At 39.1% G+C, this 23,999-nt stretch overlaps 1 protein-coding gene across 1 annotated transcript in view; it reads right to left on the bottom strand.

The window, feature by feature from the left end:
• Nucleotides 1-19,184: 19,184 nt before the first annotated feature.
• Nucleotides 19,185-23,999, bottom strand: part of LOC111267654 (gonadotropin-releasing hormone receptor) — a 30,081-nt gene continuing 25,266 nt past the window's right edge. Inside the window, exons 3-5 of the mRNA XM_022846020.2 lie at nt 23,493-23,822; nt 20,712-20,998; nt 19,185-20,259 (exon numbers count right to left, since the gene is read on the bottom strand). Of these exons, the coding sequence (XP_022701755.1) occupies nt 20,233-20,259; nt 20,712-20,998; nt 23,493-23,822 (644 nt within the window). The 3' untranslated portion in view covers nt 19,185-20,232. The remainder of the gene's footprint in view (nt 20,260-20,711; nt 20,999-23,492; nt 23,823-23,999) is intronic.

The raw sequence follows: 23,999 nt of genomic DNA, 5'->3' as shown, positions 1-23,999 counted from the left end.
AAATCTATTAAACAGACCAGACTTGACCATAACATGAATAGATATAGCTAGGGGCCGGTACAATGGTGTATGGACAATTGAAGGAATTAAAAGAATGAAAGAGTTATAATTTTTTTTACTCGCAAATTTTTAGATCGCATCAGTTTGCGAGCGTTGGAACCAGTTCCCCGGCGTTACGCTACCGCCTACTTCGTCCGGCGGGTTCTACCAGACTACTAAATGTCAAGTTGACCCAGTTGAAAGACCTTTCGTGTCAAAGTCTGTGATGGCTAGCTGAGGAGTTCGCGTATGGTTTCAGAATCAGTTTGTAATCTCTTTTACGCAGTACGTATAGCGTCTAGTGAAAGAAGCTGCAATCGTTTTAGAATCGGATACTTTGATTGACCGTTAGAAAAGAACAATCGGACGACATGACCCTACCTACGCCACCTTTGCATTTTTTTCGATTCGTTCTTCTAGCATTATTCTCTGTTATTATTATTCGGGTAAGTTCTAGCATTATTTTATTTATACTATAAATTTTCCTATAATACTACTCTCTGCTACGCAACGTTTGGTAAATTATTATACTATCCATCGATATCCCTAAGATCGTATCCGCCAGAAACAGGTTTGGTCTTTCATTTTTCTTTAATTTCAAGTTGAATTCGGGTTGAAGATGACTTATCCGATGTTTGTTCCGATCCAGAGAAGACCAGCGTATCGTACGGTGCTGTCCACTTGACCATCGAATTAGACATTACACATATGTTATTTTTTGAGTTTTACACGTTTGACATCGATATTTAGCATTCCGTCAGACTGCTGGCTCCGAGCGCGCAATAAGGTGGCTATAATACGTCAAGATCCGGATCGGGCAGTACTGCGTGTTCCTTATAGAACCAGACAAAAACGCTATCCTCTAAACTATTACAGCGACAGAGATTAAAAACCTGTCACCAGACATTTGGGTGAGTTTCCAGTGGGTCGACAAGTACCATCGTTATGCCACAAATCTTCGAAAATCGCCCGCTGAGAACATGGTGTAGCTATTGTTTTGCTTAGGGCCATGTGTTCTCTCAGAAACCAGAAGCGCTTTGTGCCTTTCAAGTTCATATTATTTTCCAGCTTACGCATGGGTTCCTTGAGGCTGATGGGAATTGATGCTTTTTCATTCGTCAAAATATAAAAATGGAAAAGTTATAACCATGTTTCTAGCTAAATGTGTTTAAAGTCACGTATCTCATTTGAAAGTGGAGAATTAGGAGTACTAACTCTGCTAAATTATTTAGAATGTTTAGACTTGAAATCGAACTCCTCGAAGATAGATAGAATAAATTTCCGCAAGATATCGCTTTATTTTAAAATTTTATTACGATAAAGTCAAAAGAATTTGTGCTGTTTGTAGTCAGTATGCATTATCGCATCAAACTGTATGCAAAAGTTGAGCGCGGATCGATACTTGAGTAACCGCAATATCGCCAAAAAGAAAGAACTATGCATTCATTACCAAATAGTTTTAAGGCATTTGAACAAAGCTCGCTACGAAAGAGCTCAGTATCTGGATGCCACACAAATTGGGGCAAAAGGATCTACTCGATAGTGTTTTTTTTTTCCATCTACGAAACTGTACCAAAATGCAACGAGGTGTTGATCACATGTGACGAAACATAAATCACATACGTAAATAATGTGCAAAGTTATAAAAACAAAAAAATGTACTCTATAATCTGTCGCGAAGCTCAAACTGACGCCAATGACGCAGATGTTATGTGTTTGGTGGGGTTGGAGACTAGGAGTCGCTGCTGTCTAGCAGAACGATTGGCTCGGACCCCTACTATCAACAAATACTAAGTGTGCAACAAGTCACTGAAGAAAATAGATCGGAACTGGTAGGCAGAAAAAAGTGTCGTCCCTCATCATGACAATACCAGACATGTAAGTTTATCTTCAGCTACCCGACGACTTGAATGGAAAATTTCAACGCCTCCGTCATACAGCCCGGACCTTACACTATGAGACGAACGTCTCCTTTTGCCTTTGTCTTTAATTTGGCCTCAGTAATGTTAATTTAGTCTCAATGGAGAAGTGCAAAAATGATTTTTACTCAATTTTTCATCTAGAAGGCGTAGAATTTCGTTTTAATGTTGGGATTATGGTGTTTTACTGAAAATCAAAGAAAATCATCGATCAAAAATGGCACATATTTAGTTCCGTCTTATTTTCGAACAAAAGAAAGTATACTTACTTTAGTTCGGGTTTAAAGATCAATGCGTTTTCTACAACCTAACATTTCTCAACGGATCGCAGGCACAAGGTAATGCGCGATAAATAACACGTTAGGACTTTTTACCAGCAACGTACGAGAAAAATGTCGACAACAGTTTCTGGGGGCAACTATTAGATGATTTTTCTTACCTTACTAGATGGATTATATGAAAGTTTTAGCAATGATCTCCTAGTTTTATTGTGAAGCTTAATAAAATTCCTACATAACAATATAAAGTAGCTTATTTGAGTTCACTGCTCAGAAGGACCTCTGCCGACAATGCCCAGAATAGTGAGCACGTTACGCATACATACATAGTGCTCCATCTGTCACCGATATTTTTGGTCAGCAAGTTTCTACTAAATGACCCGTAAACAACTATTTACTTTTAGCTGATATAGCCTGAAAGCCAAGACCTTTTTCGAGTTACAAGTTGTACTACTGTTTTCAAAAACATGCCTATCCAACTGTTGAGGTCAACCAATAGCTTGAGAAAGCTAATAACTAGATCAAAATGAAGGTTCTGCTGGCTGCCCTTCGAATGTGACTTATTTATGAGAAGGACGTCTTCCCGACCTTAGATAAATAGCAGTCGAAATATAAGAAGATATATATGTATATACTCTTCGGATTATCCAGTTTATTGTGGATATTTTCAGGCGGCTGTCGTTAGCTTGATCTTACAACAGGTTGAAAGCACTTTGTTATATGGCCGTAGCATGAGTGCTGTCGCCAGACGAAAAATATATGGCTTCGGCCCTCTATGGGAGTCAGACTCTTAGTTCTCATAACATATTCGTATCTGTCAGTTTTCTTCCTAACAAACATTTTGCCCTAGCACTAGAATTTAGCTGAATTTCGATTGAGATTATTGATATGGATTTGCAGTTAGATTTGATTACCAATTACAGGACCAATTTTCTTTAGGCACCCAATAATAGATCAGAACGCAAAATGTGTTCTATAAGTAAATCTAGAGCCTTTCTCTTTGTGAGCCACACTCGTTACTGCTATAACATTCAACAATTAATTGTTAGGTAATACTATACCCAAACTCTCATTGACAAGAAAAACATTTAGGTAGTGAAGGAGCTGTCTTGGATTTCGCATTCGATACCCCATCTGTTCCCGAGAGATTGAGATCAAAACAGAAGTAGCTGGGTTGGAAAAAGCAGACGAGTAGTCTCGTGAGTAGGTGACGATGGGAATGTTCCGTTGAACAAGACTAATTCCGTCAAACTTTACGCCACAACCCAAATACTTGAAAACCGTTCCTTATAATACTGAATAGCTACAAATAGTCTGTTTCATTCATCCCCGACTATGGTCTTTTTATTTAGCTCCTGCTGTACTGCATCGCTGTCTTAGCTCTGTAACAATCTGCTTGACTGGCCGTCCTGGCTGGCACATCGGAGCAAGTCGAATAAATGGCCCCAGCTGTCGTTACGGGTGGCGCTGTTTAGCCGGTTTTCTTAATAGGAACTACCGCGAGTATTATAAATGGCTGGCGACGCTGTTCTTGTGAAGACTCGCGTCATAAGAATCCGCGCCTGCCTTCTAGCAGTGATTGACGTCATGACGTGTCATGCACGTTATAGCTTCCCTGTTGCACGTAGCTCGCAGGCAAATGCTATAATGTCCAAAATGTTTTTGAACTCGGGGAATAATGCTGTGTTTGTAAGTCGTAAAAAGTCTGAGAGGCACTCAAATGAGCGCTATACACGCGTGACAACACTAATGGTTTGTCCTGGCGCGAAGAGAAGGACGACAAAGGGCGATGTGAGCGAACGTCAGCTGGCGACAAAGAGAGCGAAAGATCTGTTTAGTCTGCACGAATATAAAACTTGTCATACGCGAGCTGCAGCCGCGGATAGTATTCTTGAAGCTCGCCAGCAGGTACCCGTTGCCATTCGTATTGGCGCATAGCGTTAAGCTCTACAAAGCAAGCCTTGTCCGATAAAGAGGTAGCCACAATCGGCACGGTGCAACTTAGCGGTAGCGCTGTAGGATAAACGGAACCGTGCGACTTCGTAACAGCCGTCCAGCACGTGATACTCAAATTTGAAATTTTAGGAATTATTGAAGATGGATAGGTGCCTATTAAAGACTCGTCTACTACTACTTCTTGAGATTCATTTGATCATTCAATATAAACGTTCGGGCTGTTTTAATTTACGAAAGTCATGCATCCTGCATTGATTCATCATAAATATATAATAAAGAAGCCTTTCCAATAAAGTAGATAACATAAGAAGCGATGCGAAACGTCTGGAGGATAGCGTGCTAAGTCAGTCTTGCAACACAGAAGCTTGTCAATTTACGAAATAGAAATGAACAGGTATACTTGTCCTCTAAAATGGAAGGATTTAGACCTGACTCCCTTTCCGGGGGGCACATTTATAATTAATAACTAAAAATATGTTTGCATTAACATTTTTTGATGCATCAACGCTTTGTGTTAACAAGTAACCAATGTACCTCTAATATGTATCTTATTCTAATAGGATATTCTCAGCGTTTTTAGAAATTTACATATGCTTTTATTATACGTATACTGTTTATAGATATAGGTAACCGTAATTTGCATTGGTTGGACAAGTAGTTTGACAAGGAGTTGGAGGCCCTATCGCATTTTGCGGAAGTAGTAAAAATGAATCAAGGTTCCTCTTCGCAGGTAGAAGCTGATGTCATGGTTGTCACGAATAACTTGCGCGCACTAGTTAGTACATTACAGGTAACAATTACAGGTGGGTTCTTGATGGAAGTGCCGTAGTCTGCAACTTGATAATATGCAAATACTTGTTTGCACAATAGAAAAAAAAAAAAAAAACACATTTTACAGGTAATTGGGAACGAGAAAGATTTTTGCTTTAATCTTTTAGTGTAACAAAAGGCAGTCAAATTTCCGATAAGGTTTGACATCTTTCTGAAGCAATACCCGGTACAAAACTCGAAACATCTATTTATAAGCCTGAACATGGACAACTTCTAGGATCTGGTGGGGCCTAAAAAAATCGCTTTACTGTAAGATCCGGAAAAACATCGTAAATGTCGATCGCAGCTTGATTCGCCCCATTAAACTTAGTTGAAAATGGAGATGGAAAGGCTTGCGGACGCCGATTCTATTGAATGACCACACTCTGCTCTATGTATGACCTTTGGTAACCTGAAAAGTCTGGACGGAAGTTATTTTAAGCCTGGTTTATGACCCAGACCTTGTTATATCGGAGTATAATGGCATAAACGATACAGAATAAAAGAAAGAAGTCCAAAAATGAGTCTATCGAGCGACTGCCTCCATGAGTGCCTCGTTTATTATCCGAAGCATCTGTGTAGTAAAATAGTGGACGAAGCCCACAAAAACTCAAGTAAGCGAGGTTAATCTCCTCCCAAAAGTTAGCACAACCTGTAGGGTAAGCTGAAAGAATGAAATTACTCTCCGACCGACCTCATACCTGTTGATCTCACGGACGCTACGCGGGCTATGAGTTCTCACCAACCATTACATATAGAATATCCATAGTGGTTTGGCGAATGGAGCTTCATGACGTCCAGTTTTCTACTATTTTTCAAATACCTAAAGTACCTTTAAAAAGCAGATGAAACAAGGCAAAGAAACATGGGACAGTATTCGCCACCATCAGACAACGCTGACGCTAGACCTTGCCCGAAACGAAAAAGAACATGATGATAAAGACAAAATGATCTTTGTCTGTTGAAAAAGCCGACCGCATTGAGTGCCGAATCGAAAAGGAAATGATTGCAGCGAACGGAAGCACCCTAACATCCGAGAAGCCACTGTGAAGCTTCAAAGGAAGGCTTCGAGGATCGAGAAGAAAGGAGCAGCCATAGTGCGCGCTTGACAGGACGCAGGGCAACTTAGCAAGCGGATCGGTCGCGAAGCATCGAGATGACATCTTTTAAGTGCCTAGCGAAACGGATACGCAACTCTCGCAGCGACGCCTGGATGAGCGTTGATTGGAAAACAGCATAAAAATCAACAGAAAAGAATAAAGTAAACGCTTTATTGACATCGTATCTTTCACGGATGTTAAGAAGTAATCTTGAATAAAATTATAATAAAATCTAGCCAGTAGTTTAGGTTCGCTAAAATATATATTTTAAACTTTACATTCGGTACTGCCGTTGAGCATGGTGGCACTGCTGTCTTGGCACGAGTTTTGTCTGTGTATTACCTGTTGCTTTTTTAGGCGTTTACTTTAGATTGTCAAATATGGCGAGTGTGTACACTTCGTCACGGGCTGAAAACAGGTAAAAACGCTCAGAACATGGAAGGCCGTCAAATATTATTTACTATTCGACTGATATTAATTGTACCAAACAACATTCTGACACAACCAGTGACTAGATCAGCTAGTAAATGCCTGAAATGTCTTTTTGGTGCGTTATCTAATCAGTACTAAATAAACATGAATGAATTTAAAAAGCTATCGTAATGGTAACAGGCAAAGGACACTTCACCGTTCTACGCACATTGCGGCACCCGGTACGTTCGGAGTTAGCGAACAAATTTATCATTTTCTGCAGTAGGCACAGAGACAGGACACTGGAGAAGAAGGGAATTTCACAAAGATGCTATTATCGACGATTCTATTTACTATTTGACGAAATCTCTGGTGGGCACGAGAACTTCGGCACATAACTGCGGCCATTATTGTGCTACCTTTATAACACAATCAATTGTGTGTTGATCGGCTGAGCCAATACTTGCGTTCTTTTGACTAGCAGACGATACGAATATCAAGCTGACGGATATAGCGCTCTATATATGACAAGTTAATACTAAAAGCGGAAAACGAGAGGGGTTCTCAAAACGTTACTAGTTGAACTTACTCAGCTAAATTACACATTTGGATCGAGTGGATTTATGTTCTGTTTCACTTAATCCTATAGCGCCATACATTTATCAGTTCTAATACTGGCTCCGTTAAACTCAGTATGAGCACAAGTAAGCATACGTCCCGTTTAGCTGCTCTTTGACGTATTGCCCACCCAATTTATAAATATCTATTAACGAACTAAATTGAAGACGAGGAAAAATATAGTATGTAGACGCCTAGTTGCGTCTACACGCGTCCGCTATACTTGCCCTATAACGGTAGTGATGGTGTTATCAGTTAGACAATATAAACATACACATGAAGGAAGATTGTTGGCCTGCTCGATAGGATACGAACGCTCTGCCCTAAAATGTAATAAAGTGATCTACCACAGCCTTCTGTGGTAGGATTCACCGCGCGCTTACTCGAAAAATTTTCTCGATTCTGAATACGGAAATATCGCAGAAACGCTTGTAAGCAGCATCAATTTGCATTGAAAACAAAGAGAGAAGTTTGATCTAAAAACATGGCGCTCACCCCATTTCATAGTACCACCCTCGCACTGCCAGATCAGAACCTGAAATTTAAAGCGGATCACTAAAGATATATTCGAAGATCGGAAACTGCTACTATCGAAGAAATGGCGAAAACGTTTAAAAACGAGAGTACAATATTTTACCAAATTGACATAGTAAATGACAAGACCATTAAAACAAACTGCACTTATGTATAGAAAAAACAAATTATGGCTGCTGTGAAATTGCACTTCTAATCTAGTATGCATACGGTAAGGGTCTGGTGTTTTTGTATTAAGGATTCAATCTTGTCTATCCAGACCTTTGCTGAAGATCGCAACAATTTCGTTGGAATTTCCATAACCATGAAAATTATAGGAAATTTGAGAGATTTATCAAAAATAAATACCAGAACAAGTCTTATAGATAAATGTTTATGGTAAATAATTATATTACACTCGTTTTGCCTTGTGTGTAAAGATATTTTACCCCTGCTTATCATATTTTCTTACTTCTGACGCCTAGTTTAACCGTCCTTACACCCGTCAAACTATATAAGGTGTATCAAGGCGTCCAAAAAGCTTCTTGAACGGACAAATAATCACAGTTGAGTTAACGGTGCCAATTCGTCCTGTTAGTCGTGCATTTAAGTTTATAATTCGAGGAAAAACTTTTCTCTGGGAAACATATGCTTCTTCATTAGCAGAGGTTAGTCCGCAAGAGGTACAACAATACGATATACCTAATTATTGAAATAATAATATGTTTCAATGCAGCGATCCGTGTGTAAGAGGTCTTCGGAATCATCTTCTTTGGTACAGCATCAAAAACTTATTTCTACTAGAATGTCTAGTAACGGAAGGTCTTCTTAGACTTATGTAGAATCTCTCCAACAGGCATATGAAGCGGCATGGTAATTATGCACTATAGCGCCACCGTTTTTGCTAATGATAACGTAGGCTACAGTTAGCAATCGACTTTCTTTTTTTTGTTTGTTTAATGTCCCTAAATGTGTTTCTATTTAGGCATTTCCTATATGCCCCTGATACATACTGTTTAATTTGGCACTTTAAGAATACTGAATATCGGCAGGTGTCATTTTTTGCCTATGTTCACGCAAGTAAAGCATTATAGGACGACGGGGTCAGATATTGCTCCGTTCTCCAACGCTGTAACTGTAAAAGTTCGAAAGATTCATTCCTTGACAATGTTTGAAGTTTTTGCCTACTTACTGATACTCCTATCATCAGTTTTACGTTTGAATCACCTTTTATAACTATTAGTCTATTATCTACAACTTTTTAAGTAGGTCAATAAACATGATAAGTATAATAATAATAATAATAATAATAAAAATAAAAAATAAAAATTTATAGAAATTCTGTTTGAAGACCATCGAGGCAAGCACTAGGCAATGTGGAGGTCGCCAGACAAAGCAATATCATAAAATGCCTTACATCGTATCGCCCGAAGCGACCCAGCGATTTCCTTTCCTTCTCTACGTGCGGCGTGCCTAGCTCCAATCACCGAATAAACTAAACAGTTTCCTATTCAGCCATATTTTTTGAGTCAGGTCGCTGCAGTAACTTCTGTGCGCCGAACAGTACGAGCTCTTCACAAATATAGTAGGAGGGAATCTCATATGCTGCAAGCATAAAGACATCACAAGGAAACTTCTATGTATACAAGTTATTCTATTAGATGTGCTTCGCTTCCCTCTTCAGTTGTATCCTCATTCCTTGTGTGAACACCGTAATAAATTCGCCGATTAACAAAACACATAGATTTTCAAAATAGCCATAGACTTTATCGACCCTGAAAAAGCCCAAACTTCTTTCAATAAATACTGATCGCTGTTAACCATCTAGAGAACCATCGGAGCTTTCTTCAAGTGGCCCGGGAAAAGCGAGCCAATCTATCTGATTAAGCTAGCGCAACTTACGCGTAGAATGAGGGATCTCTTGAAAGTCGGAAGACATCTTATAGGTGGCAAAATCTATAGTTCTGTGTGCTGCCCCAATATGAGCAAATATTGCTCTAAATAAACAGAGGCAAGAGGAAGGCCTGGCTTACGGCAGAAAAAGTAATATCAATTAGGATAGTCACAGCATCGAGAACTGTCTGCACTAAAGCAGTCCTTGTATTCGCAAGTATGCTTTCCTACGATTTTCCGGCGGAAAACACAGCGGAACCATATGCAGAGAAAAACACAGATCTGTCCATGGCCTGGACGACAACGATGCAGAAATTACACGAAAAAGTCTCGCAACCAAAAGCAGTAGCTAGACTAGGAAATTGGACCCTCATCCAGGACCTGCGGGTTTCTTATAACAATAACGATGGCGAACTCTCCTACCACTTCACGCAGGTACTTGGTGGACATGAAGCGACGTGACCTGGACAGTTAAAGCGCACCTTTTTGAGTGTGTTGTCATGGTAACCACAAATAATAAGCATGCTGCCGCCCTGTTTCAAATCCCAGAGTTGGCAAAAATGCAACGAAAATAGGAATTATTAATGTTAATAAGTGTCTGCAACGTCATCATGCTGTTTTCTAGGTGTATTGGAGCAGTCTAGATAGTTCTAGCAGGACCCACCAGGGTTAAGCTCCCAGTTGAAATAATTGACGCTATACCTAAAAGAAGTGATTCCAAAGACCTATTTATGTAAAAGAAAACTCGAGATGTCAAAAAACAACAAATGTGGCTGGACACGGTTAGTACCGAATATACGCGGTAAATTTAGAAAGCAGGCAACCTATCATATGCGTATCCTGTGTACATCATATACGAGCCAGCTAAAACAGATGGGTACAGCACGTCGTATTTAAATGTGAAGCCCCTCGAAAAGGGTGTGGACAAGTATTGCGAGGTATACTTTTGACCACTGTTGAGGATGCTGTTGATCATATGCTAGAATCTGTAAAAGGGTAGAGTAAAGGGACGAATTTTTTCAGCGCTATTACACGAAAAGGAAACTTTAAAAAATAGGAGGAAAAGACTTGAAAAGAAGCGTCAAGAGGCAGAAAGGACATTAAAGAAAAAGAAGCACCTCGCAATCAATTATTCAAAACGGTTCCAGGTCTCCGAAATAGTGACGAGAATAATAATAACAATAATAATTTAATGGGTGTTATCATACGCTAGATGTGAAGAGTACGGTTTCATCTGTCCGCAAATAGGTGGGTCTGGCACTTAAGCCTTACCGAATACATACAATGTTAGCTCCGTATGTCCTATTCGTGCATAAATATATTAGCACATATTTTTCCAAATAAATAGATAAAGAAAAAATTATTTAAGCACTTTAGCTCTGCTTCGTCCATTGAGAAGGAGTGCGGAGTGCACTACCGACCGCTTAGCTGGAATCGCTGATTAGTTTTGTGCCAGCCCGTTATAGACGTACTTGAACGCATACGGCACATGGGAATATAATGATATCAAGCTCGTCTACCTATGTCGTCGCTTTACTGTTCGGCCATATTGTAGACATAGTAGCATTTGCTAGCAGAATAACAGCGCGTACTGTCAATTTTGTCACTTGAGAGTTCACGTCTAAAATTCAAACAAAAAAAGATTGCTTCGAACATCGCTGTACAACAAAGTCGGTTCGAGCTCGCCCTTTGACTTATAGTTTTCGAAGAACCGTGGAGACCTCGTGAGATACCTTTGGAACTCTAAGAAATATAAAAATACATATACGACTTTAAATTGCACATCATATTTTTACCCTAATTGTTACTTTATCTTATGTGCTATTTTTATCTGGTCCGCATTACAAGGCTGCATGAACGTCAGGTGAAACTGTCAGGGAAGCAAATGCCACACTAATATGACATATGATTTCAGCTACGTGTTGAAACGTGATAAATGATGTGACCCACGCATATATAAAGTGACGGCATCTAACAAGCAAAGTTTGAACCAAGAAGTTTTAGATATCTAAAGTAGGGCTGACAAAGGTGGCGACTGAATGAAATCGATGGCAGAAGGACACAAGAAGGCAAACGAGGCACTTTGCGTACGTTATTTTAAAGACCACGTAACTTCCGTGAATGCTATTGAGCGTTGCATAAGTAGCTCCTTAACAGTGACAAAAGGATTCGAATTAGCGGGTCCAACAACGGCGTTGAAGGTGTTAATCAGGTGAGTTCATGGTTTTTTAGTTCGTCAATCATTTCCTGATAAAAGATGCTTATTGGGATACGAAACTTTCATGAAAGGTAGCCTGGTTCATCTATGCGGAGCCAATTCTCAAACAAATGAACTGCTTTGCCCATGTATTTGCTCACCTAACCGTTCTGAATGTAAACGATTATAAAACATTATTGCAAACCTTCTGAAACAAGCTGATGCTAACATAACCTGCATGTATGCATATCGATAGGAGGAAACCACCGTAGGACGACTTTTAGCAATTTCTATCAATGCCTTGTAATAGCGCAGTATTAGTGTGTTTGTTTGTTTGCTGAAATTAGGGACACATGTTCGTTTGGGTTCGAAGCTGAGCATATCATAATTTGTTTCATGCTGCGAGTTAGTCGTCCAGGGCAATCCTTACCGGTACTACCAGGCACAAAATTCGGCACGAGTTCTAGCTGAACCAGCATAATGGTTTTTGGTAGGTTTATAATTGCCCCGGTGATGGCTGAGCCGGTAGGAAGAATGGTATCATTCGCCAGTCTTGCGTAAGTCGAATCTAAACATTATCCACAGGGAAGGGTTGTGTTTGAGAGCTGTGTGATTACGTGTACTGCGTGCGCCTCACAGCTCACGCAGTGATGTCCAAAAAAATTGTAACGTATTTTAAGTAAGAAAAATGTTTTTAATAGTTCCAGCTATATACCCTTCTTGTGGAGAACGTCAGCTTCGTATATATACCATAAATCAGTCTTACTGTAGGTCCTTTGATAAACTTCCGCCAGCCGCACAACGTTCCGACAGTTTTTGTGATCAAGCGTTCCTGCGTCGACAACTCATTTACTTCGGAATAATTTCAAAATCATTAATGCTTATTTGCGAAAGGAACAAGCGATTCACTGCGCTTCCTTGCATTAAACGGTCCAATCGCATGACGAGTCAAAACAGAACATCAAATGATCTGCAGAAATTCTCAGTCTTTACGGCGATTTGCAGTTTCAGATTGTCCGACAGCCTTGGTCGACATTGGCGTCCATAGGTAAGCTTGGAGCCTGGGCTATTAATAAATTGCTAATATTCAATAATACCTCATAATAATAGACCACCCCAATCATGTATCTATCTCAATTGTTTTCAAAAGCAATCGAAGATTTGGCGTTTGTCTGAAGATCTTCAGATAAGAGCTTCAGCTGATCACCCAGGTCTGCGCGATCAGCTGGAGTAGCATGGATTGATACCGGTACTGAATAAATAGGACAAATATTGCTGATAAAACGCCTTCCTCTTAGTGCTGCGTTCCATACAAAGCAAGAAATCAGTTTTGCATTTTTTTTTATTTATCATGCCGATACGTGCTCAATTTTTGTCCCAAACCTTAATTTCATTTTTTGGAACGAGCTACTTATGCATATTACCATATGTAATAACCACATAAATAAAACAATGCGTCCTGAGCCGGGCCTATGTGTCTAAGGTTCTGGCTATTTGTGCTGGCAAGACAGAATTAGTTTCCTACAAATCTCAAAATGCTCCTCAAATTGTGACTCTTTTGCTTTCAACATATTCATGATTAAGACCTTATTTTCAATTACGGACATTCTAGATAGAAAGTGTAAATACCGCACAGCTGGTCGGAAAGTAAGAAGAAACTTGCTCTGCAGCTTTCTTGGCTGTGCCTAAGTAAGGCGTATTGGTTCCCGAAAGGATTTCTAATTGCCACCGACGCACTTCATCATCTATTATCTACGTTCTCCAATCATTGTACCGCCGCAAAAACAACGAATCCGATGCATTCCTCGGCTTTTTTTCCATTGGTTTCGACACTAGAAAGTGTGAACTCAGCTCAAAATTTTAAGTAGTCATCTTCTCACTTTATAGGATTCATACACGACATTTTAGTGACCCGAAAATTCAGCTTACAAATATTGTTTTTGTGTCTGCTTTTTTAATTGAGGCAAGCTGCGATATAATGAACAAGTAAAAGATGGGCCGCAAAGGTTTCCAAATATTACAAGAAAAAAATCATACTTACCATTTCATTGAGAAAAAAACTCCGTTGCCCCTGCATTGCTAGTGTTCTTCGAAATTGAGCCCACTATACAGAACGCTACTTATGCGAGTTTTCAAAATTGATTTCTCGTATTGAACAAACCCGTATCGTAATTGAGTTTTGGGAAGGTCAAACCGGCCGTACAAGTTTTATGTACTGTAAATTATTGCCGTCTTTACTAGTCTAACGTTAATGCGATTATTGCAGGGTGGGATTTCACCACTGCTGATTGCAAACGTAAGGCAATCAACGACTCGGCGATCCGACGTCATCCAAAAAAGTTCAGATAGGAGGTTTACTGAAACAACGCCAAAGAGCGCGATCGACCAAATTTCATCCGTATTTTGTGCTAAATATTAATCGAGGTGAAGAAACATGGTATTTTTACATGCACTAAACCTGAGTGCCTATACCCATGAAACTTGGCTCCGCTTTCATCATAACTCTAAACTCTTCGTCATTCAGCTGCAAAGAGTGTTTTTTTACGAGACCTACTTTCGAGTGCAAAGTTTCTTCCTCAGAATTTTTTTAATCAATGGCTTGTAGTTTTTCTAGTAGTAGAGTCCTCACCGCATAAAAATTTACACGGCAATATGTGTATATAATATCCAATATAAAATCCAGTATAAAATATCCAAGACCGAATATTTTGGGGTGCTTAATTTTTTTTTTGATTTTCCATGGCTTGCTACAGCTCGCCTGCTAAAAGCCCTGATCTCAAAAAGCCTGAGATCTTAAAAAGTACAAGGGCATCTCAAATACAAAACAAAGTGTTGCGGAATATCACACTGTTCTAAAATAGCTTCATCTTGAAATATCCGGTCAATATTTGGCCCGGCCCAAATTTGCCCACATATCGTCTTATTTTAGAGTTCGATTAACGGGTTCTGAAACGAACCCGTTTCGTTTCTATATCACGTGTCCTTACAGTCAACACCTAAAGTGTCAGGGAAAAGAGCAAACGACAAAATGTCCTTTCGTACCTTGTTACTACAGCATTTTTGCTAGATTGAATAATGTATTGAATTTATCTGTATCCAAACATGAATGGTTTGTCCGCTTAGCCTATTGATTCTAGCTTTCGCCTAGTAGGTTGACGTCGGGATAAGTTAATTATTAAGCTACCTAACTATAGGTGTTCAAAAGAAAGGATAAAACTAATAGGTCGTTCACTAGCTGCGTTTAAACGAAAACATGATCCTTCAATAGAATTGTTTGCATGTACGGTAAAGGACATCATTACTGGTATGCAACTCGAATTTGTTGCAATCACGACCTTAATTCCGAGCTTAAAAGTAACACAAGTCATATTTAAAAATAATTTCGCGGAACTCGTGAGTAACTTCTTGAAGTAAGCCAAAGTGAAACAATACTGGTGCGCATAGACTTGTTGAAGTTGTGCTCAAAAATGCTCTATGTAAAAAAAGCTGCGTACTTAATTTTTCAGCTGATAGGGCCGAAGAGAGCCCAAGGTACTCACGAAGGAATATGCAAGTATAAAAGATCACAAGTATTTCTGTACCAAAGTATTGAAACCAGCCAAACAGTTTATTGCATCATTTGGATAAGTTAGCCCCTTCAATCTAATCCCAGTTGTGGATTTTTCGCTTAGCTTTATAAAGGCCTGCACGGGGTTACAATAATGTAGGCCATCGATTTCGAGAAACCAAGGAAGTTTATAATCTCGGTGAAATTTCGTCGAGCTCTAAGGCACTGGGCAATTGCTAATCTTCGCTCGTATCGACACGACTCTATATCTGGCGCGATGGGCTTGTCGTTTGGTTTTAAAAGAACTGGTTTACCTTTAATATCAAGAACAGCTGGTAGACAGATACTGAACACTCTGTATAAACTATTTATAATAATAGTGCAATTGTAATAATAATAATAATAATAATAATAATAATAAAACACTTAATTTAAAAAATCTGGCAAACTATTGAAGATTGCCCGTTAAAGTAGAATGTCACGTCCTGATTGCAATACCTTCTTATGCAAAAACTTATCTGCTTTTAAAGTATCGTTTTATTTTTTCTTGCAGTATAACAATATATTTCTGTTAAAAGGATACGATACTTTATTTGACTAAAAAGTCGTATGCTCTAGACTGAATAGTTAACCTATGGTTTTGCAGTCTTCCTATTCAGGTTACGACCCTGCGGCAGAAGGGCAGAGGGACCATCTATGATAGGCAAGAAAGGTTCCTTATGGACTTTCTGTCGTTTTCTCCCAGCTTCTTTGATGCAGTCTATTAAGGCAGCGTAACAACGCACACGTACAAATCATGGACTACAGTCATGGAAAAGCCGAAAAAAATCTTCAAATCAGGCACCGGCCATCCATCACAGTTTGTTGTTTTCCCAGAACCATTAACGCTCTATGGCCCTAACACTGAGGCCCATGTTCAAAGTAAAGAAATAGAGCTGTATATCTATTGGATGGTGAACACAAAGGTAAGATAAATGAAAATAAGTATGCAGACATTCCAGTGCGCTACGGAAATGGAGGCAATTGCCTGTCTGCTTACCGATACGATCCTTGTCTTTCCGAGGTATACGTATCTTGTAGCACCCAGTAGGCAAGAAACGACCCTATCATCGGAATTATGCTTTTTATTCCTGCTCGTCTCGCGACGAAATTTAGAAGCTATGGAAATGTATACAATTCAGCTTGTACTGCTGATTGAATCAGATCGCGAGCTATAGTTAGGGTAACAAATGTTAGAACAAAAGATTAGAACCTGACCATTTTTTAACACATTAAAAAAGATTAGATGTTAACATCATATAATCAGTTTTGGCAAAATCAAGTAAGATCTTAGGTACGAGCCCGAAGTTCTTTTACTTTCAACCGACAGGTAGTCCCTTAGAAGAAGTGATATTACAAAAAATTGTTTAAAAAATAGCTGAATTTAAAATGAAAATAACATAGTTATTTCGATATTTTTCTACAATTGCTCACTGACATCGTGCTCCAAAAAATAAAGCAGGCCAATGATAATTATACTATAACACTTCAATATTACTTTGCATGGTCTTCAAGATTTTAACGATTTTATGACGCACAGGTTTACATATACAACGTATAATTTCTAATTTTCTAATATAGAATTCTTGCTTAATAAAGCCTATTAGATTGAAGGTAGTCAGCTGTATTTTGGCATTAGATATCAGTATAAATAGACAACATAAAACAGGTGGTGCAACGTGTGTTTGCGGCAAAACCTATGCTGTCGTGCCTGTTTTGGTCAACTGCGACCTAAACCTTCGGAGTGACACCTTAATTAGAATGGCCTGCCATTGCATCGCTCGGACAGCGCTTCTAACAACCTGGCGTTCTGTTATGAGGTTGTTATAATCAACCGATTATACGTAGACTTGCAACAGGACACAGCTACCAATGACAGGCCAACAATTCACGGTTCTTATTATTAAACGTGCTTAAGCAAATTTCATATAAATGTTTATGTGTAAACAACAAAATATCTGTATGCCTAATGGTTAAGTGTTATTAAAAATATTTTATTCCTCATACTGAATAGATCTTAACGCGGTGAACAATCCAAAAATGACCAACTTTTTGTTTGTCGTAAAAAATGTCACAGGGTGCCAGGACGACAGTAATGATACGTTAAAATGATGAGGGGTTATTTGTTTGTGGTATTGCTTTCCGTAAACCAGAAATTAGACCTATTTTGAATTAGTTTCCAGGATGGTCTATGTTTGCGGGTAACAAAATGTCTGCTGCGGTAAACTGGACAGCTTTCATGTCGTATTGCTTGGGTTCAGTAGAACATGCCTGCTTCCACGACTCATCATCTAACGACAAGAGGACGACCTGGCACGCTTTTAAATAATGAAAACATGTACCATACTAGAATGTCCAAGATGTGAGAATGGATAAAGACATGGATAAAGCACGACCACTTACGTGGGCACACTGGCGCAGTAATTTGAATAGCAGCGTTAAAAAAAACTGTTGCTATATACCGATAATCAGGACCAAGACAAGATACAGAGGAAAACATGGTATTATTACTATTAGTGAAATCAATGGATGCTTGTATGGTTGTGCGTCGAACAAATTCTAATTAAGTCCACCAAGATCCACTCCGGTTAGACTCTTAATAACGGCAATAAAATGTAATGGAATCTATTTTCAGCAGAGTTCAAACGTTTGTTGTGCCTCTCGCTATCGTATAATCGAACGAAGCTTACTTGTTTAATCCGTGTACGTTACGTACGATGCTTCTTGTCTCCTTTCTATTATAGAAAATCTCGATTTACAGATTCTAACTTTTACCAATGGCGCTATTTTTCTTCGATTTATATATATTTGCTTTGTTTTGAAAGGATTGATACAGGAATACGTTAAATCCGGCCTGATGAATGACGTGTGCAAGAAGTGGACGTATCGGAAAGCATATTATCGTTACTCCAGCGTATAGAGATTTCATTTACTTACGAATCCTTTAGGATCTGAATTCCGTGCGCCGTACCTTGACGCCAAAAGAACAATTCGTAGTATTTCTATAGCGATTTCGCCGTTTAGGCACCAAATCGTCCCGCAGGTTTGTAATATATATTTTAATGGCGCTAAACTAATTACAACGTACAGGGTTCTTTAATGGAATTATTATAACCAAAAAAAATTGAACAGGACATTAAAAAAATATGGCATTTTGGTGTTATCTGTGCATCTAAAAAAAGGCCTTTGCAATTACCTTTAAATGCATAGTAGAATTTTAAATAAAAATGATTACCCTTTCACACGCTACCATGAAAAGCAGGCCATCGACCTTACTAACACTATTGAGCTACAATACAGTTTAGTTGATGATTTACAAATATAGGAAATAAAAAGAGCGAAAAACACAAGTTGTTAAATGCACCTCGAGCAAGAAATCTAAATGGGCATGTACTTCGACTCAAGAAAGCGAAGACGCCAGTGCTGCAAAGATCTATATTTTGAAATTGAGTCATTTTTCGTGCTGAGAACCATCCAAGACCGCAACAGGCTGGCTATTCGTCAAAACATTTGCTGATGAGGTGTTTTTAATAATTTCATTGCACACACAAAGCTTAGTAAATACATCCTTCAGTAGAACATTTCCGAGAGTATTCGATCGCGGTGTGGCCCGTACCATCGATATAAAAGGGGAAAAATCCGTTTATAGCATGTAATAGGGCCAATGCTAAACCAAACGATGCAAATTAGTTTCGTATTATAAATCGTTTCAGCGTCGTTCTATAACGAGACATACATTAGAAATAGACAGGACAAAAATAAGGAAAGGCACAATATAACATATAAAGCGACGGTGAACAGTTCAAGTTCTGATTAACTTTACATGTTAGCAAACCTACTATATCTAAAACAACGATACGCCTATCATAGATGAACGTACAGGTTTTCTTTATTGACTCAATCAACACGCAAATATTTGTACCTCATGCATTTTTTGATGTATCCGCCATTTTCTATTTCAAATATTCAGCGGTCCTGTCTATCTGAATGTATTATATATTTGTTATAATATTACATACACTTACTAGATATACAGGCGAAAACCCTTAATTAGATATGGTGTCGAAATAAACCACTTAGATTGTGTCTTTATCTTTGCGATCATAGGAATAACGCCAATACTACCGAAACATTCGGTGCGTCCTCAAACGCAGTGACACCCTCGAAGCAATGGAAAAAGTTTTTTTTCTCCAGGGATTCTTCAGGGTATCAAATGATCTAGTTTGCAGAATATGAATTTTGGTCGTTTTTGGATAGAAGAATAACGTAATCACTGCGAAAAAATTTCCTCTTCTATCGATCTATACGATCATTAGGAAAGAGATAAAAATAGTCAAGGGTATTGTTATATTAGTAATAAGGTTAGGGGACACTTTTGTGGGACTGTTAGCCAAATTGTCATGTGGGTCAAATTTAAGACATCCCATGCTTGATATACTTTAGCTTTCAACTGAATCCATGTTTGGTCTTTGCGGGACATGGCAGTGTCCCCGGAAAGAAAAGAACATTTAGCCGCTAGAGTGTTTAAGGTTTCCATCCAATACGAGTAACTATGCATTTTAACTTTTATTGCTTTTTTACGAAATTGAAATTTTAATTTCTGCGCTCAGCGCAAATCAAGTACCTAGCGCAGGTTTGGATAGTTATGAAACTTTGGAATTCGTATCGAGCGCATGCTAGAAAAACTGCAGCTTTTTTGCTATTGAAAATTTGGGATGCCAGGTGGCTTGAAGACGATACAGCCTCTTCCAGTCACCATATTTTTTGTATAGTACTAATTATCCGCGTGTACTACCACATAGATTACTGACTTAACTGCTCCGAACATACCTATTATCAAACAAGTAACGATATTGTACACGATATGACATAAGCAATCTGGCATGTTTCCAAGCGCTGTCTAGCTTTGCTCCTAGCTGGCCTCGAGTCGTACCTCCACCTGTGAACGACATAGAAAATTTTTATGCGACGTATTTGACGTACTAAACACGTATTTAATATATTCAATAAGACAACAGTTGAAGAAGGCTTCTCGTATCAGATTATGTTTTATAAACAATTTGTTTATAATTCATTTAATTTAACTATCGGACCGTCAGTGGTTTAAAATGATACATTTTGTGTTTAATATAATAGTAAAACGATTTAAATTAGTGTTTGTACGAAGCAAAGAACATGCTTGATAATTGAATATAGGATACGTAAATGTGTTTATAAGTTCATTATGTCCTATGTTGAAATATTTTTGCTACGAACGTTTAAGGTAGAACCTTTGCCAACTGCCAATTTGAACTTCGCGGCGTTGTTGTTCGCATCTAGTAACTGTAAAATACGGCCTCGGTTTATCAAATATAGAATATTATGGGTTAGGTGAAAGCGTTTTGACCGTACTTCCATTTTGGGCAGCTCCCCCGGCTCATGCTGCTGGCTCGCGTACACTGGCAATGTATTTGAAGGACTCTTGCTGATGAGATAATGCCTTACGCGTGTATGATGACTCTTTTTTTGATTGCGTCTTCGGCCAAGTGTAGTTGTTGCAACTGAAGGGCTATTAGACGAGGGTTTCCGAAAGGCCGCCGCAGATAAAACTACGGTAGAGTTTCGGAGTTTTGTGGTACGTGGCCTTCTGAGGTGAAAAGCCCCGTAAATTGCCGGATTTATCATCGCCGTTGAACTGCCTAAAACCGGAAACCATAAAAACCGATTTCCATCTAAACTTTACGCTTTTGGATTAGCAAAATTATCTGTACACGGTATATTTGCACAAGTAGATCTGTTCATGGCGTAAGCTTTGATGTTCTGACTGAGCTTCTAGTAACCAGTCAAGTTCCGGAAAGTGTCTTTTCTTTCAGCTATTTATTGCAAATATTGCCAATGTATGTACTTACCACACTAGTGGAGGACTCAGACTAGGCATTTCTAACTATATTACTAAATTCACACTTTTCGCTGCCCTTCGCTTTAGATCGGTACTTGTTTTAGTATAACTTCGACTCCATGGGGAACCTTTATTTTGACTCAACGCAAAGGTTCTCCATCTGAGTCTCATTTGCTTTCGTTCTTTTAAAGCTTCACAGCCTTCGTTACGTACTCGAATATTGCAGTCCTAAACAGGCCCTCTAGTCTTCTTTCAGCTTCGGTTTTTTCTTTTCCAAGAGTCTGCAGTGTTCCAGTTCCAGAGTTGCAGTGTACGAGTCACATTGTTGCGCATGTCAACGTTGCATGTGATGTCCAAGTCAACATCGCTTTCCCTCTTTTGTAAAGATACGCTTGGAAACATCTCTGGCTAGTGGGACCTGGGTCAGGCGACGGGGGAGGGGGGGGGGGTCACCTTTTAAGAATCCGGCTTGTGACGGTTTTTGGTTTGCAGTATCAGTTTCTTTTTCTAGGTGGTAGACCCTACTGCGACTTTCTACTTTCAAGCATCTTGTCGAGTTTCTACTGCCGTAAGTTTTAACAAACTAAAAGGTGGCAAATTGGTTTAGAGGCGAGAATACCAAATTGCAAAGTCGTAAAAGATATTCGTTTGTGAAACCCACTACTTATAGTACCTAACCTGTAACCTCTTTTATATATAACTTGTATGCGAATTAGGGAGCACAACTCAACATTCTGACTTACTACGCTTTGGAAAATTAACCTTCGGGGTACAAGATTGACTCTTTACGATTTCACAATCTTTTGTAGTTTGTGTCCTAAACAGCCTCACAAGGTAAAGTCTTGTGGGCAATAAGATGCTTGAAAAGAAACAAAAATCAAATTTTGCCAGACGCCACAATTTTATTGGCACTTTTCATAGGTCTAGTTTGTCCAATTTAGGCTCCGGGACGAATAAATCGAAGCGTTGTGTCAATATAGATGTCTAAATTGTCCAGCTTTTGAAGGGTGCTTCGTCGGACATGTGACAACGGACACGAAGGCATTGGAGTTATGATGTAATCCTATATTAGCTAAGCCTACTGGGCTGGCTGGCTGGCTGCCCAAAGAACTACAGATATTTCCGAAAGTCATCTATGTCTGTGTGCAGCGCTTTCTGTTAAGCGCTGCGCATAGACATCGGCTGTCAATCAGATATTGAACCAAACCAATGTAGCGTATAGGGGAAGTCTTTGTCTGGGAGCTGTTCATGGGCATAAACACTTATAAAACACCATGATTTTATGTTCATTCAGGCAAGCAGGCTATTCATTCGATTAGTGCGACCTAGAGTCAGAGCTCGATTTGCCTCTGTATCCAAGAGTATTACAAGACATTGAAGATGTTATCGAGCGCACATTACTATATCATACAACTCACTTATATCTCGACTTTTCCTCTTAGATCACCGTTTTATAAATGTATAGTGTACAACTCTACGCAAGTTTCGTTATTACGATACTTGTACAAGTAATAAGAGCTTTAAGAAGTAAGTATTTAAAAACTCTATTACTAAGTATAATAGCAGATCTTACAATTGATTATAATTGAATTTGATGTGAAAAAATTTTCACTCGCCGAAATTTCGACTGTCAGGGTCCTGATTACGTTGACAACTGCTGTTATCTATTAGTTTAGGAGTTTACATAAAAGATGGGGTTCGTTACCGGGGCAGAAGAACGCACATACGAAAACGATTGCGTCTTCATAATGATAAAATGGATTATTTTAACACTAACTTAATAGTTAACCTACAGCATAGCGCAGCAAGTTGCGATCAGTCTAATTTTCTGAAGATCCACAAAGCTTATGATCATTTTCACATAATTTAGGTATGACATCGGACGCATCGAAGATGCAACACCACATAATAGAAGCCCTAATAAATATATTTGCTGAAACCCAGATGGGCAGGCATTGTGTGTGCCGAGTTGCTCATTCGGTCTCGACAGTAATGTCCGCATTTTAATAGTGCAATAGTCAAAGTGTTGTGACTGACGTGATCGAACGTCTTAGAAAAATCGAAATAAGCCAATCAAATGCGTTTTCTAAACATGCGTTGATCTTGTACGATTTCGATCAGTTGTATTTTCCCTTTCTCTTAAAGTAATGTCGATTTTCATTCGAAGAGAAGTCTTCTCGAAGATAAAAATGTATACACACGACCTACTACAATAAAGACAATGTATTTTTTTTTTGTTATTATTACCTACGCGTTGCTCTTGCTCCTTTTCTACGCTATTAAGGTCAACTAACCGAAGAAGAAAATGGCTGATTGTAGCTCTCCTGTGATCTTCTGACCGGGATCAAGATTAAAGATAAATATGACCATCATCGCATAGTATGGCGTCCAGCAGACAATGAATGCCACAACAATGACGACCGTTATCATCAGAGACTTTTTCTTCGCTCTAGCTAGCAGACGGCGCCGAGTTACCTCCATCGGGTGGCTGTTGGCAGTGGTGCCGCATCTCATAGGTCGTATACTTTCAAGCTTTGCCACTGCTGTCGAAAGTGAGGTCCGCTGTTGAGAGCCCGACCGACATAAATTACTATCAAATTCACCGCAATGAAGGGCTGGGAGGTCTGAAATATACAATCGATTTTTGTGAAAATGCTCTTCTGTTTGACCACTTGATTGATGCTCCGCTATTAGCGTATAAAAACCTTATAAATGTTATTACATGTCGACCAGTTGGTGCACGACGTGCGATAGGCTGGTCCCGCAATGATAGTCCCAACGGAAACCGTTGGTGTCTTTTT

The sequence above is a fragment of the Varroa jacobsoni genome, unplaced genomic scaffold, assembly GCF_002532875.2.
Source record: "Varroa jacobsoni isolate VJ856 unplaced genomic scaffold, vjacob_1.0 scaffold_1206, whole genome shotgun sequence".
Lineage (NCBI taxonomy): Eukaryota > Metazoa > Arthropoda > Arachnida > Mesostigmata > Varroidae > Varroa > Varroa jacobsoni.
Note: the sequence above shows the minus strand (reverse complement) of the source record. Positions and strands in the feature narration are given on the sequence as shown.